General features: G+C 38.7%; 1 protein-coding gene across 8 annotated transcripts in view; it reads right to left on the bottom strand.

The window, feature by feature from the left end:
- The window catches only part of SCML2 (Scm polycomb group protein like 2), a 74,512-nt gene that overhangs the window by 22,208 nt on the left and 34,866 nt on the right, over positions 1 to 17,438 (bottom strand). For 7 of the 8 annotated variants that reach the window (XM_065677367.1, XM_065677369.1, XM_065677368.1 and 4 more), the window contains 2 exons: positions 15,850 to 16,093; positions 2,522 to 2,772 (listed from right to left, as the gene is read on the bottom strand). In XM_065677367.1, the coding sequence (XP_065533439.1) occupies positions 2,522 to 2,772; positions 15,850 to 16,093 (495 nt within the window). The remainder of the gene's footprint in view (positions 1 to 2,521; positions 2,773 to 15,849; positions 16,094 to 17,438) is intronic. The other variant, XM_065677373.1, reaches the window with a different exon arrangement.

Genomic DNA, 17,438 nt, shown 5'->3' with positions numbered 1-17,438 from the left:
TCAAACAACTCTATAGAGTATCAAGTATAGATCCATCTCCCTAAACACACAGTTTTTTAACTACCACACAGCCAGCTAACACTTTGAAGCACAATTACTTAGCATGAAAGCTGGAGGGGGGTTTTTTGATCAGTCTTGGGAGGGGAAAAAAAGCACTTTCAAATTTCTATGCATATACCACTTCCATAGTGTTTATCACAGAATCATAGAATGGTTTGGGTTGGAAGGGACCCTAAAGATCATCCAGTTCCAACCCCCCTGCCATGGACAGGGACACCTTCCACTAGACCTGGTTGCTCAAAGCCCCATCAACCTGGCACTGAACTCTGCCAGGGATGGGGCAGCCACAGCTTCTCTGGACAACAGGCTGTACGGCATTCCATCTGACACTCACTTTTGTGCAGAACTCCCACAAAGCTCCATCTCCTCTCTTAGGCAAACAGGTGTAACAGCTCAAAGATTTTGCACGCATATATAACATCTCAGCAACTTAACCATGTACCAAAGTAGTAACAACCATCCATGGATTCTCAACCAGAGCTAATTCTTAAAGCTTTTATTGCAAAAGTCAACGGAGTAAAACTCCCAAGTTAGATATATCAAACTTAGATTCTGCAAAACCTAACTCTTGTTTGCCTTGTCCCACAGAGGTCATCGTGCGTGCATACAGGTACCTCAGGTTCACCACCTCAAAATAAGGGACTGTCAGCAGTAACCCCCATTCCTTATGCAAATCCCCTCAAGTACCTCACACAGACCAGATGCCAAATGCAGTGGTCCAAGCAGACACTTCCAGATACCCAGCATTAAGAGCCCAGAAGCCTCTTCTAAGGGTGAGATACCTTTAACTATTCTTTCAAATGGTACACAAAGCCTCTCAGTTTCTCTTTCAAGAGACACAGAGGACAAAACACTTACATGAAAATGTGCATCCTGCCATACCTGAGTACATCCTTAAAATACAGATGTCCTGTGTTCTCCTTTAAAGCCCTCCTGATTTCTGGAGAACACCCCATCCACCAGCTGAGTCTGGATGGGAGCACCTTTCTCCTCTTTAATTCATATCTCTCTGCACTTTGATACACACCAAGCAAGAGAGCTGGAGAGCATTTGCATCAGTAGCCTACCAGTGTGGATGTCTAACTGGAAGGGGCAGGCAGTAGAGACAGCACTTGGCTTTCAATTTCTGGTCCCCAGAAATATTTCTTACCTTGTGGTCATCATTTCAACAAAGTGCCTACTCCCAGTTTTGTGCTGCAGCCTTCTGGGTATGCCCTAATAATGCCCTATTAAAACAGTGCCACTAATCTACCCCTTTCCACACATAACTACCAACAGATCCCATACGAAAAACTTCCAAAATACGACTTTTTGAAATTCGAGACAGGGAGGGAAGAGAAAAAACAAACCAAACCAAGCCAAAACCCAAACTCGAAACAAACTCAGAAAACACAATGCCCCCCATGCCCCCATTGGTGCTAATGCAAAGGAGGGAGGACCATAAGGACAGGCGCAAATCATTTAGGGAAGGACATTGCAGGATTGTTACTCCTCTTTGGCAGCCTGCAGTGGGTGAGAAGCCTCAGAAGAAAGACTGTACTTCCACAGCAATTCAAATTGCCCTAAATATGCCCTGCTGTGATCTTATCCTTCCTTGCTGCAGATGTAGCTTTTGTGCTGTTTTGGAGTGGAGCAGGCAAAGAAGATAGTAAGAGGTACAGATGCTGGGTCAGTTGTCTACCAGTTTAGCTCCCTCAAGTAGCTCATTCTGGGATTACATAGACACCATTGTTGGTGTCACATGGGATTGGGAAGTGGGGTTTACAGCAGTGCTCATTTGTACCTTATCAACCAACTCCAGAGGAGGTGAAGCTGCAGCTGCCAGCACTCTAGATCTGACGCAGCTTGGCAGGGAGAAAGGCAGAAAGTCATCTTGTCTTTCAGACCAGTGTAGAATTAGGCTCACACCTGGAGAAATGTATTGCCTGGAAAGAAGCTTTTTGCTTCTTGCTAGTACTTCACAACTAGAAATTCAGTTGGCAAATTCAGCTGTATGCTTAAAATGCCTAAATTCTGCAACAAATCCCTCACTGTTCTTAATCCTTTTGTTTCCAAACATCAAACAAACAAACAAACAAACAAACAAAAAAAAAAAAAAAAGAAAAAAAAAAGAAAAATATTCAAACTATATATACAATTCAGTACCAAAATAATTCAGACTAAAAAGCCTGAAGGCTCTCCTGGCTCTTGTAATTTTACTGGAAATGGCTATTCCAGAATATTAAACACCAGCAATTCACCCATAAACAAATCGGTAATCTTGATCTGGAATGAAATAATCCACAGAAGTTTATACTGACATATTCCAGAATAGCTATTCTACACTTTTCTTGTAATCAGTTGCTGAAAACAGTAAAGCCCTGAAGGCTGAAGAGAAGACAGAAAATTAAATGATAACAAAAAAAAAAAGTCTCACTACAAAATTTTTCAGTAAAAAGTAAAGTAGTAGATAAGGACTGACCTTTTTTCCAGGTTTTAAACTTTTTTTCCTTGTTTTAAGATTTTCAGTATGAGAGATGCTTTTTGTCAGGGGAATATTTTTAGGAGACCTGCCCTTCTTGGGAACTGCAGACTGTCCAGGGGGTTTGCCCCGACCTGGTTTCCTGCCCCGTTGCGCTGGTACTGGAGCAGATTTCTGTGGAGACTGCATTGAACGCCGGGTCACTTTGGAAGGGGAAGATTGGATTTTTGCACTGCTCTTTGTAATGGAAACTGAAGAAAAACAAAAACAAAAGGGAGGGGGGGAAAAACCTCAAAATGAATGATGGAAAGAAACTTTTCTAGCAAAGGTTAAAAAAAAAAAAAATAAAATGTAATGCACAATTTATAATGTAAAATAAATATACTTGGATAGTTTGAACTTGAGTGGTTGGCATGTAATTACAGAACTTTATTAAAGCCAAAGACAGAACTCTTTATACCCATTCTTTTAGAGGGACTTTCCTAAGATAAAAACATTCAAACAAATGAAAAATAATTAATCCACTCACCTTATAAATGCTTCCTATAATTTAACTATGATATTTATAAAGTGCCATTCATCAAGAAGGCCTTCAAAATACTTAAAAATTATAGAGCTCATAATATATCCATTCTCTAAGAGCAGTTTCCACAATTACAAGACATGCCAACTACTTCTAGGGAGCTAAAAAAAAGCAAAGAAAATCATCCCACTAATGAGGAGAAACTAATGATAGGAAATGTATCATGAATGAGTATTTATCTGAGATGTCTGTTTAGAAACTTAAATTCACATAACTATACCTGGATTTTTCTACCTGGAGCTATTCAGACTTAAAATCTTATTTGGAAGAAGGACTTCCAAAAATCAAGCACAAAGTATCATTTTAATTCAGTCTTAACATTGAACCAGCTCTCTGTTGAATCTCCTATCCCAATACAAAATTGATCCAATATGGATATGATGTGACTGTATTATAACCTGGTATAAAGCTGCAAGACATAATCAGAATTCATTGGATAGAACTTCCTAGCTAGGAATGTTTTCCACACAACACACTATTCTCTGGAGTAATAATGATGATTTTGTTTTAATAAAGGCAACTTCACAATGGAGAGATTAAAACACCAGAAGGATGTCAAACAGAACCCACAGATAAGGACATATCCTCAATGCAGAGATGTACCACACCATGCTACAGCAGCACCTGCGGCCAACGAAACACAATTACTAAGTCCAAAAATACAACAAATATTCTGTTTTGTTGATCTGATTGCTGGCAAGCAGGTAGATCAATTGAGGAAGAGGTAAGTTGAAAATTAAAACGGGAGATGTTGTGACAGCAAACCATCCTTGAGAGAGCTATAGGAGAGGATCACACAGAGTCGAGATAATTTGAAACCTTTAGACTATAATCAGATGGCTTTCTAGTATCACACTGCCCCCACTACAGACTTTTTTATCTCCCTGATGATGAAACTCCCATGATTCCCCCTAACCCTAGGTACTAGAACTTAATGTGACACAACTTAGAGGTGTTGCAAGTGAGGGCTCAAGTGGGCTTTGACTGTATCATTCACCAGTGCCTGATCCAAAGCACTACTGAAGACTGAAAGTGAAGCATAGGGGGCTGGCAATAATTAATTTCCAGGATTTTTGTGATTTTGGAATATTTCTTCTCCTAAAATATTAGTATGTTGAGGCTTTCTGGTAGGCAAATAAAACACGAAATAAAACTCAAAGATACATTTGAAATGAGATCTTGAGAAAAAAACATAGTTACAGACTGAGTAACAGTTTTAACATCTAGCTCTATGAGTGATATTCACCTTAACAGCCCAGCAGCCAGCTTTACAACTGTTACTTTAACTTTGAATTTTTATTCAGGAGTTCACTGCTATTAAGTATTTGCAACAGAGAATGTCACAGTAAGGTGAAATACACACTGCAAATAGACTTCTTGCAAAATACAAGTACTACTGACACACATTTTAAAAGCTGTAGGAGCATTCACATACATTGCTATTTGATTCTGTTACTAATCTAATATTTCTGATGGCAGTTCAGAAAAAAATCTCTTCATTATAACCGTCTGCAATCCTAATACATCAAATACAGACATGATATCCCTAGGTATTTGAGAAGGACCACCTCCTGGATGTTCAAAGTGATCACTTTCATTTTATTTATGTATGCCAAAACTTGTTCTCATATGCAATGACAGCTTAAAATAAGATGAACAGAATTTTAACCAAATGCTGGCATAACATTACTCTGAGATCTCTGAATTGCTGAATGACACCTTGCATTAAGCCATACGTCTGGAAAGCAAAACACTATCAACTGAGTGCTGTACAATTCAGTACTACATATTGCGTCCTGTATAACGCTTGCACTAATGTAAAATGAAGCTATTTTTATTTGTGCTACACAACTATGCATTTAGCAAAACAATCACGACCTCCAAAAGAAACGTCTCACAAATTCTTTGTGTCCCTGCCTATGCTGAAATCTAACAAATGCATTTCTGTTCTCACACAGTAAAGACAAAGCTAAGGTTAAATACACAGCTAATCGCAAAGTCAACAGGTTCTAGGAGCACAGGTATGAGTTTTGGGACACTGGGTAACCCCTATTCCCTTCCAGAAGGGCATTTACCAGACAAAGAGTAACAATGAAAACAGCTCCAATCACTTCAGGCTGCCCTCTTGAACCACACACATCAAGTACCCTTATCTCAGTATCTTCCTACCTGTATACTCCAGAGGACCAAATATTAGCAGCATTAACCATTAAGGGGGGGAATCAGGTTCCATTTGATATTCTTCCTTCTGCCTAGGGCTGAAGCTGATTTTTTCAATAGGCAGGACTGCAACAAAGCCCATGCTGCCTGGTCAGCCTCCCACAGATAGCAGCAAATGAGGAGGCTGCTATTTGCATTTGTTGATTTAAGAGAAGATGGGGGGGAGCACAAGGGAGTGGGAGACTAAAGTAATTCCCATATTGTCTGCAGGCTGTATTGACAGTGATCATCAGTCACCTGCTCATACTTTCTTCAACCCAGCCTTCAGAGGGAGACCAAAGGTTACGCTGGGTCACAGGATCTGAAGGGAAATGAAAAGACATGCAAAAATCAAGCTGCCAACCAACTGCATCTGTAGACAGAGTTATCCCCACTAGGTCACATGTTCCAAAAACTAAGATGTTTTAATAGTCTCATGAGAACTTGTTAAAATACAACGATGAAAAGAATAGAGAGGAAAAATGCCAAGCTCTGCTTGCAATTACTGCAGTATTTAGCTGGGATATTTACAACCAAAAAAAGCACATTTGCCTTTTCAGGATGCTGCTTTGCATCACAAAGACCGTCTCATATGCACAAGCAAAATCAAGCATTTGTGTCATGTTGCTCTTCTACACAAATTTCCACCGCTCCAGTTTCAAGAGAGGGATGCATTGCATGGCATTCTTTCCCAAGTCCCTCATTTACACCCAAAACCTACTGGAATCCTCAATAACTGAGGAGCAGAGATCTTGCTACACAAACATACTTTACCATTGCAATATTAGCAACTAAACAGCATTTTCAAATACACACAGCTCTAGTTATACTGTCATGTTGGTGAGGGCTATAGGTGACTACCTTCACACAACACACAAACAGCTTCAATACTTTCAATCACTGCTCATTCAAAACCTCCTAATTTTCTCCCCGAAACTATTCTGTGAGAACCCCAACACCTATAAACTTTGTATCTAATGTATGTAAGAGAAACCTCAAGTCCACTATCTTGGAACTCGCAGCTTAAAGATGCATTGCCAGAACTCAGTTCTCATTCACACAAGCAGATCATCCACTGGAGCCAGCCAAACTCATTTGCATGAGAAGCACATGAAAGATAAGACTTGAGATGAGGGCCAAATTCTGCTGGCAGAAGCAGAAAACCTGCCCAGACACATGCAGGACTGCAAAATTTGACCCCAGAATGTTATCCCAAAGATTTCTATCTAGAGTAAGTCAGACACTTAAGACAACTGTGAAATCTGAAGCTACTGAAACCTCCAGCACTTGGGAAGGGGATGGGGCAGATGACAGCTTTGAAGCCTGAATTCTCATGCAATTCTAATTAGTAAAATTCCCTCAAATAATCCACAGTGATGGTTTCACTCCATGCTTTTATGCAAAGCAAAGGAAAAAAAGGTTCAGATTAGTAGTAATATTTAAACATTAGAAATCTACTATTCAGTTAGTGTCACAGAACAGCAATTACAAGACAAGACTTTAAAAAGCTGTAGGAAATGACCCAAAACAATATAGGGGCCCATTCTGCTGTACATCCTGTGAATACAGTGTTGCTACCTTAGGTGAAGGTGCCAACGAGGACTGTAAAAATAGTAATTCACTGTATAAACCAGCATTTCTTTAAAGACAGAACCAATTCATTTGTACGGAAGTATTGTTCCTATGCCCCCACTGAGACACAAGCCAAATGTTCTTCTGAGAACCTAAAAGCCCAGTCCTTCTCTCATCTGTAGATTAAAAAAATATGAGGTGAAGAGATTTAGCAGATTACCCTAAATCCATGGGAGCATTCCACAGCAGAAGTAATGGAAACATCCCTCCTCAGTTCTAGCCTGGGATTTTAACTATAAAATTAACCTTCTTTAATGCAGTAGGTTATTATCATGATAGTTTTGACAACTGGCAAAGGAGGTGGAAAAGATTAGCAATTTTTCTAAACAGCTTACTGTCAAGGATTATAAAAATTTATGTCCTTATGTCTCAATTGAACAAAAGAGCCATACAAAAGTGTAAGTATCTGTAGTACATGACACCTCTTTCTATCTGTGTTTGGATTACATCTGGTTAAGAGGTAGCTGTGAGATACTAATTGATATGTTGCTATGATACAAAGTCAGTTATAAGTCACCATTTTGTAATCTAAAAAGCAACACTGCATTCGGAAACTTCACCATCCACCTTGGCAAGACGTGGACATTATGGCTTGCGATTTTCTTTCTTCTGGATTTTACTTTCTGCTACCTGCATAACAAAAGAAAAGGAAAAAAACCCCAACAACAAAACCCAAACAAAACCAACCACCACAAAAACACCAAACAAAACAAAAACAAGCAAACAAACAAAAACACAAACACAGAAGACTCCTGCTATCTTCTTTAAAAAAATCCTAGCCTTCCTTTCACAGACCCGAAAGGTGAAATAGTGAAAGGTGAAATGAGTGAAAAGGAGAGCTCCAAGCGACATAAAAAAAGGTTAGAGGAGGGCCACAAGGATGATCCTCTCCTAGGAGGAGAGATTGCAGGAGCTGGGCCTGTTTAGTCTAAAGAGGAGAGAAGACTGAGGGGGGATCTCATTATTGCATACAAGTATCTCAAAGGTGAATGCCAGGAGGATGTTGCCAGACTCTTTTCAGTAGTGCCCAGAAACAACATGAGGAGCAATGGCCATAAGCTAAACCACAAGAAGTTTTACCTCAACATGAGGAAGAACTCTTTTATGTTGAGGGTGGCAGAGAACTGGAACAGGCTGCCCAGAGAGATTGTGGGGTCTTCCCTTTCCAGAGACATTCAAAACCCACCTGGATATGTTCCTGTGTAACTTGCTCTAGATGGCCCTGCCTTGGCAGGAGGGTTGGACTGGATAATCTCCAGAGGTCCCTTGCAACCCTAACAATTCTGTGAAAGAAAGCATTTCTTTCCTAGTGACTTCCCCAGGCAGTACCATAGCACCCTCCATCCCTCACCCCCAGTCTCTCACATTTTCAAGCACTAGGCAAGTCAGCACTTACAAAACAGTCCTGTGAAAATACTAATCAAGCTCCATCAAAATTCACTGTTAACCACACACACACACATCACTTCCAAAAAAGCAACTTTTAATAGCCTGGCTGGGGCAGGGGTTGTGCAGAGTGGGGACTATAAGCAAAACAAAAGAAAGGTTCTTGAAAAGATCTCTCCAATTGATCTCCAGAAACCAAGAACTATGAAACGCCAGCTTCTAGTCTCACCCCTCAATAAAACATTGCTGCTGCAACCACATTAACAAAAAACCAAAAACCCAACCCCCCTACAAAAAATCCAACAAACAACACCCCAGAAAAAAACCCCACAAAACCCCAAAAAAACCAAACAAAACCACAAAAGAAAACAAACTGAAATAAAAAATCCCTGTATTTTGTTGATAAACTGAGAAGGAAGAGAGCAAGTAAGTACCAAATAAACTACCAAAGCAGCAGAAACTTGAGTTACCTGAAGACAATTTAGGTGTGCTGATGATGAATCTGTAAATAAGCCTGCCAAAGCCTAGCTCTACACATCAGGCAAGGGTTTTAACATCCTGATTCTTCACCCCTTCATTACTAGTTCTGCCCAGGTTTTGCTATTATCTTTCCCCAAATAGCATCAGCATCAGGATGAAAGTTAGGCCCAAAATGAAACAACAAAATGCAACAAGCTTCAGGGGAAGAAAGAAAGAAACACTGAGTGTGGTTAGTGCAAACCATAACTTTTTTTCTCTCTGTATCTGAATGGCGGTACTGATATTCTTAACACAGTTTATGTGTACTAATACAAGTTTGGTGAAAATCCACTCAATCCCATCCACTCCTTGAGCAACCCAACCACTGTTGACATTAGCACCCTCAAGACCTGAACAAGAGGAAATAAAAAAAAAGAATAAAAAAAATTCCATGTATCAGTCAAAAATACATGTGTTGGAATACTTCCAATTTAAAAGAAAATTACAACTACCTTATAAATAAACATGGTATGATGGCGAGGAAACCAGATTTACAGTAAGGACACAGTTTCGGGAAAGGCAAAACCTTTATTTTTTCATTAGTGATTACTGCCCTGTAGCAGCACCATCCAGGCCTTACTGCAAGATGACAAGAAACATTAATACCAAATAAAAAAAGCTTAACATGTGAGAGAATGTGGCAAATCAGACTTTAGCCTGAAGCACTGAGGAGTTTTTCATATACAGTTCCGAAGACAGTATAAATCTGCTTACTGTATGTGCCTGATTTAACTACTGTGACCTGCTTGTGAAAAGAAGCTGGCTGCACTGAGAGAAAAATGAAACCTCCAGCAGTATGAAATTGTACCATTTCAGCATTTGGTTTTTCCTTTAATGAAACTTAAGATTACCATGCTTATCTGACTTTGGTTTTGGCTACTTTAAATGAAGCAGAGTCTCTTCACAGATCTAACTGTAGCTCTGTCTAAAGTTTCAACAATTCTTTTGTTTCGTATGCAAACATACAGAGTAGTACTTAAATTTATATTGGTGTTGCACATTTGTGTACAACTGAGCTGAATATATAGCACACCTATTTTGACATAATTTCATTATCAATAACAGAGAAGTGCATTTCCAGTAGCTAGCTTAGAAAAATATGCATAAACAAAGCAAGGAAAACACATCCGAAAATGAAAGAAAACCAAACTAAAAATTCACAAGACAGACAAATAAGATACTTCTTAATCTCTGCTTGAGCCTGTGCTGCTGTTATTGCTGCAGACAGCTTTTGAGGGAGACCTTTAACATCACAGGCTGATTAGCGTAATGAAAGAAGATTGCTCTCACTGACAATAAATGCACTGAATTGTGAGAAAAGCGATGAGGGAGGGGAGAAGGGAAGGGAGGCTGGCTAAAGATTAAAGCTACAGTGTATCATTGTTTCTATTACTACATCATCTTTCTTTAGTCTCTCCTGTACAGTGCAGAGAGTACTTCCTCCTTCATTAGTTCTTGCCTCACCTTTTTCTGTCAAAGATCTGGCTTCGTAAGTCCATAGGATCAAGGGTATATAGCAGATGCTGTTCACATCTAAATGATGGATACAACGTTAGATCAAAATCAATCTTTGCAGGTGAAACTACTTGTCATTTCCCACATGGCTTGTCCCCACCTGTTCTTTTGTTTTCTTTCTTTTTCGGAAAAGGTTTTACTTCTATTATAAATAAAAAGGTGGGTTGCCTTAGTAACTGCTATTTCCATTTAAAGACTAAACACCAGAATTATTTTATATAGAAACAGCAAACAGAAACTGCTCTGACAATTTCCAGTCGTCTGCCATCTACTTCAATCATAAGCCTCAGCTACAACTAACTACAGTGCAATACAAGAATATTCTTAGGCATAGTAACAGCTTTTGGATAATTCGAATTGAGTAAAATTAAGACTACGATCTATGGTGGTTAAATAAAAATGCATAATATGTTTGGCCTAGAAAAAGGCTGAACAGAAAACATCCAAAAGATATCAAACATAAAATGTCCTTTTTAGATAATACTAAAGCAATAGGGCTGAATGTTTGTTTGCATTTATACTGACTCCAAGGAAACTCATCACATCAATTCCCATATTGGCACCCCCCTTCATAAGGACCGGAAACAAGTTCCCTGACATGAAGTACCAGCAGCAGAGGCCAGAAAACTAAGACAAAAGAAGCAGCAGTGTTGGCAGAACATACAGCACTTAGGAGATTTAGGGAAGCCAAAAGATGAAATGCCCAACCTACAGATGGTGCTGTGCAAGTTTGTCCTTAAAACTATCTCAAGTTCAGAGACTTAAAAAGGTGGTTAATGCAATGCCAGCACTCTAGCGGCAAGGTGCAGAGAGGACACCTGATGTTAGTACTAGCAAAGATGCTAAAAACTCTTGTACAGAACAGAGGTAGCAAACCCAAAAATAAATATGAAGTGTTGGATTGGGAGAACCAATCATAGCTTTTGTAGGGAAAAGTCACATCTCACTGAAACCATTTCACTGCTTTTTTTAAGGAGTCAGTAAGCAAGCAGACAATGGAAAGTTAATTGATGTAGTCTGTGGATTTGCGTTTGACAAGATCTCAGACCACAGCCTCTCTCAAAACAATACTTAGCTGGCACTGAATATGAGGGAAGATCCTCATGATCCTTCTAAAGAATTTCAAGGAAAATACCTAACAGCAGCCAGGAATAAACAGACATGTTTCCACAGTCCAGAGAGGACTCTAGATATTTCTGATGAGATTTCTGCTTGGGCTTGTATCATTTGATTCATATATGGAATCAAATGGTAAACAGCAAAGCATGAAACGGCAATAACTGTTGAACAATTATTTGAGTCAGTAAAGTTATGTAAAAAGATCTTATAAAGCTGAGCAGTTGCTCAGTAGAGGAAGTAACATGAAACACAATGTCAAGAGATTCAAAATAATGCAACTTCCATGATCAGTGCTGGGCTATTAGCCCAGTTCTAAGATATACAAAAGTCACATCATAGAATTGAAATAAACATTTCTATGACAGTATTAGTTCATTGCTTGATAGGTAGTCCAATAATCCAAAATCCTAATTCTGGAATTACAGAAGGAAGAGAAAACAGAAACCACCACTATACAACTGTGCCTTAAACACTTTGTGCACTTCTGGTTCCAGTGGCTTTAAAATGCCATAACTGAAATGGAAACAGTACAGAAGAACAACGTTGATCAGAGGCATTAAATTGATCCCATAACAATGAAAATTGAAACAGAACAGGATTTTACAAGTTCGGAGTAGAGATAGCTGAGGGAAGCTAGAATCTAGGTCTACAAAATCACAACGGATACGAAGAAGACAATTAGGGAATTACTATTTACTGTGTCTTCCTGTACAAGTACTGGAAGTACAAGAAGCTATTTCAGTACAAGAACATGAGGACAAGAAATGAAGCTACCATCAAGAAAATTGATATCACCTTTTCCACAGAACAGATACTCAAGTACAGAACTCCTAAGTACAGGATGTTGTAGGTGATGAAAGTGCAGACTGCTAGAAAGTGTAACTGAACAAAATAGATCGAGCTCCTCCAGAGGTACTCTGCATAAAGTGTTATTCTGGGCTCAGGAGGTGCTGGGTCGTAGACAACCAGATACTAGGAATACTCCTGCAAGCCTCTCTCCTATGTGCCACTGATGGGAGAAAGCCTGCTAGAGCAGATGATCCTTCAGATTGATCCAGCACAGACACTATAATGCCAACTTCCTTCACCAGCTATAGTTCACAATGTTGTTCTGAGTGACAAGTCATCTCTAAAAGCACTTAAGTGACCAGGAGACAAAGAAAACAGTCTACTGCATCTCTAGAATATTAACCTTGGGCCAGAAGGCCAAGCCAACATCAAGCACTGTTGTCAAACCATACATAACAAAAACTATCAGAGATATTTCTAAGGAAACAAACTACAACATTGGCTAAGCACAGCTTCTGCTAATATAAATACTGAACACTACATTTCATACTACTGTATGCATACCCTGGCACTCAGCCAGGTACACTTACATCACATCTTTTGATAAGGACTGAAGACAAAACATCAACATGAAGATTAAGGCTTGAATGCTCAAAACAGTTAGTGCAAAACAACTTTTCATCTACCTTCTTCATCGTATCTTCTATTAACTGCATCTTAGTTCCTGATCTTATCTGTCCCAAACCAATGCAAATTACAGAGATATGACTAAAAAGACTAAATATACCACATAATCTGGTGTGAATAAATTTACTCATATCTAAGAAGACTGTGTTTAAACTGTCCTTCAAAACCTCCCATGACGGAGGTCCTACATTCTCTCTGGACATCCTAACTGGCTAAGACAGTAAACAGCTAAATTAAACCCTTCCCTAATTTTCATATTGTCTGCCTTACTGCATTTCATCTCTCTTTCAAAAAGCTAAATTAGACCTTAAAATGCATGTCTTATGGCAGGAAATTGTGCTAGGTATGGATCCTTTATTGCTTTCATACTTTTATTGCAGGGTATTGATTTTGCTTGTTCACTAAAACCTGAGAGGTTTTTTTCTGTGCTTTAACCAGCGTTAAATGCTTTCAAGAAAGACAGCTACAAACCCCAAGAATACTTCTCATTATACTCACTGCGATCTAAACTGCACTTGATTATTTTTACTTTCTGTTGTGGAAATCCAAGGCAGAAATACTAAACTCACTGGAAAAAAGTCCAGGACAGAATACTGATATAATATTTCAAGTGAATCAATACAATATAGCATCTGCCATACTTTCTTCCTTAACAGGGGCAGTCAACGTAGATGTGACTTACTGAAGAATCCTGACAACATTAACATATTTCTGAATTGAAATGACTTGATTACACTCTCCTTGAAGCTATTATTTACATCTTAATAAAGAATTCTCATTACAGTTCTTTAATGGTTCCAAAGTGATCAAATAACAGTGAAAAACATAACCTGAGAGCAAAAAAATGTTTCATCTAGCTATGTAGATTTGATAAGTGTGTATAACATGAACAGTTCATAAAAAAAAAAAAGCACATGAAGCAAAACTGAAAGAATAAATTCTTTATGCTCAGAACGAGGAAAAAAAGAGCACACATACTTTTAATAGAAATGCGCTTAAATTTGGGTCCACTGTCAGAATTAAAAATAATGAAATCCACAGCCTGCACCTCCCTGCCCTCAGCTTCTATAACGTGTCCAAAATTCATAGTTTTGACTGCAAGCCTGTAAGGACCTTGCTTCAGGTTTTATTAATTCCTAAAGTGTTAATTGTTTTTCATAACAAAGCAATAGAATCCCTAAGAATACCTGGTTATTTCAAGCCTTCAACAAATTTGAACATATTCAATTCTGTTTGTTTCATTACCTGAACAACTGAAATATATAATGAACTTTACCAACTACCTGTTAAAGAACTCTTAGATCTCTATCAAGCAAGAAAAATTCTGTATGTATTATCTTGAAATATTGCTAGTTTTGCAGCAGTGAAAGTGAAGCAGACTAAACAAATTAATAATACTTTTATTAATACGTCTATTCAGAAGATGCAATTGGACTCAGCAATCTAAACAAGAGTATCTTCTAAAAATTTTACACCGCTTATTTATACCACCTCTTTAAGATAAAGCCATTTTATGTCATCACAATTAACATAATTAATTTACCATAATTACACATCTTATTCGTGATTTCTCAGGACAAGGTCAACCTTCTGAAGAAAGTAAGAAAGACACTTTACAGACTGGGAGCACAAAAACACTACAACTGAGGTCAGCAGGGTACCTATTAGATGACTTCTGCTCAAATGTAGTTTGTCCACACCTGACTTCCCCCTGCCTTCTCACTGCAGGTTTGTACTGGCAGATCATCCTGGACCTACCAGTAGAGCTACACACATAGTTCATCCCTTGCTGAAATCTGCTAGAGTGGAATAAATTAGATTGTGGGTACTATGACCATCTGCAGTAACTGCAGACAGTAACTACAGACAGGCAGGTGAGAGCAAGGATGCAGAGGTACCCTTAACTGATTTCAGTTAGTTTTTCCATACAGTTCTTGACCTGCTGGCAAAAGAGTGAGAGAAAAAATTGGGATGGAGAGGGCGGGAAACACGACTGCTTTCTTCCCCTCTTGCTTCTGTTCCCTTGGTACTTTCAGTGAGTGTTCTGTGATACCGGTCTACTTGTTTTTACTCACTTAAGAACAGCTGCAAAAATGATCACCATAAGAACAAATTATTCTGGTCAATAATATTGAAGTAATTCATTAAAATATGGTTCCCCTCTTTAAAAACCTCTTTCATGTGAAATTTGTATGGAGCGAGCATAGAAGAGCCCAAACAGTTTGACAAAAAGGCCTCACATGACAAGAGGTCTCCAGCGTAGCAGAGGGATTACATTCAGTGATATACTTCCTCATGCCATTTCCCTTCTTTCTAAGGCAGAGAGCTGTACATTATAAAGCACAGTGGCTATTAGCTAAAGGGACTCTATAACCCTATGTAAAAACATCCTTAAAGGCATGAGAATGGTAACGCATTGTCTTGAACCTGCCTATTCTGAATTTTGTGACTACGAAGGAAGAAACTGAATATGCACATTAAACCTCAATCATCAAAGAAGCACATACTACTTAATTTTCTTAGCAGTTAGCTTAATATTAAGTCCTGCTGCAGTCCATATATAGTATCATTAAACAAGAGTATTTAACTATAACATAAACAGCAAATCTAGTTTAAGTCCAAGATTCTTCATAAGCACATGAAAATGGAAGATTATCAGAAGCCCTCCTAACAGTATTAAATAAAACACATTCTCAGAGTTACTATGAACCAACAAAAACTGGTTCCCAGAAGCTATCCTACTAACTTTAAACTACATAAACAAATTTGACAACATTTCAGCAGCAGCAGCTACTCACAAATCAAATCTTCAGTCTTATCTGCATACAGCCAGCTGGTTTTTAAAATTCTGCTGTAGTTGAGGGGAAAAATAATTAAGCAATATTATTAGTCATCTTACCATTGTTCCCTGGTGGTTGTAATGCATCTCCTGTCAAGCTACACCATCCGACTGGGAAAATATCTCGAGAATCACATCTGCACCAATAGTCAAATGCTCCTCTCCAGCCATCAAATGTAACAAAAACTTCATCTCCTTTAACATCTCCTATGGTTGCTGGGCAAATCAAGTATGGGTTCTTTCTATCTATAGCTTCAAGTTTCATTCCAACTTTAAAGCAGTTTGGCACAGGTTTTGGTGGTTCCTACAAAAGTAAGAGTGATAGAATATTTGCATTTCTATGGCCTCTTAAAAAATAATAATAAAAAAGAAAACCATCTATTTTTCCTTAACATCCTTACTTCTTACACTCACTACTCCCAAAAAGTTATAGCAGGCATTCAAGAAAACTTACTTGTATTTCAAATGTGCTTTTGCTCTTCTGTATTATAAAAATCTAGATTCTGTTCCCACAGACACAGCTGGGATAATTAGCAAAATTCTCCATGACAGGAAGACCCTGCTAGAAATATTTACATAAGCAGTAGGTTGCACCCAATACATTATGCCTGGGCAGCAAGACACTAAAATGAAATTATTACATGCTAATAAAAAGGAAGAGGTTTGCAGGGAATGAATATTTCTGGGGACTGATAACTGTCTGGTAAAAGCTTTACCTCTCAATCCATGAAAAATTCATTAGCACTGGACATTATTTATAGGCCTCAGTTAGCTCAGTTGGCCTCATACCAATTCCAAGTGGACAAAAGAAAAACAAAAACCAAGTCAATGTGATGAGACTAATTGTATCTCCACAACAGGAGTTGTGACCCAATGGAACATCAATTACCACCTCAGCCTCAGGAACCTCATTATCCAAAAGCCACCTCAGATGTGCTGGTAGGTTAGCACAAAGAAACATGGCTCCTCATAACTCAGGAAATCTATACAATATTTTATTAAAAAAAAAAAAATTAAGTAATTATATAAAGGTTAACAGGCAAACGATGTGATTGCAGGTCTGAACCCAACTGTTGGATTTGCTGACATACTTGTCAATGTCTCTCTCAGTATCAAAAATGAAGTCACTCAATGTGACAGCAAGGTTTTACCACCTCGACAAAAGATAAAACCAACAAGTCATTTAAATATTACTGTTGGTTTTATATATTTTTTTTTAACTTACAGAATCACAGAATCACAGAATCCCAAGGGTTGGAAGGGACCTCAAAAGATCATCTAGTCCAACCCCCCTGCAAGAGCAGGGTAACCTACAGTACATCACACAGGAACTTGTCCAGGCGGGCCTTGAATATCTCCAGTGTAGGAGACTCCACAACCCCCCTGGGCAACCTGTTCCAGTGCTCTGTCACTCTTACAGTAAAGAAGTTCTTCCTGATGTTAACGTGGAACTTCCTATGTTCCAGTTTACACCCATTGCCCCTTGTCCTATCACTGGATATCACTGAAAAAAGCCTAGCTCCATCATCCTGACACCTACCCTTCACATATTTGTAAACATTGATGAGGTCACCCCTCAGTCTCCTCTTCTCCAAGCTAAAGAGACCCAGCTCCCTCAGCCTCTCCTCATAAGGGAGATGTTCCACTCC

Source organism: Lathamus discolor, chromosome 4 (genome assembly GCF_037157495.1).
Source record: "Lathamus discolor isolate bLatDis1 chromosome 4, bLatDis1.hap1, whole genome shotgun sequence".
Taxonomy (NCBI): Eukaryota; Metazoa; Chordata; class Aves; order Psittaciformes; family Psittacidae; genus Lathamus; species Lathamus discolor.
The sequence above is the reverse complement of the archived record's forward strand: the minus strand, read 5'-3'. Positions and strand labels throughout refer to the sequence as shown.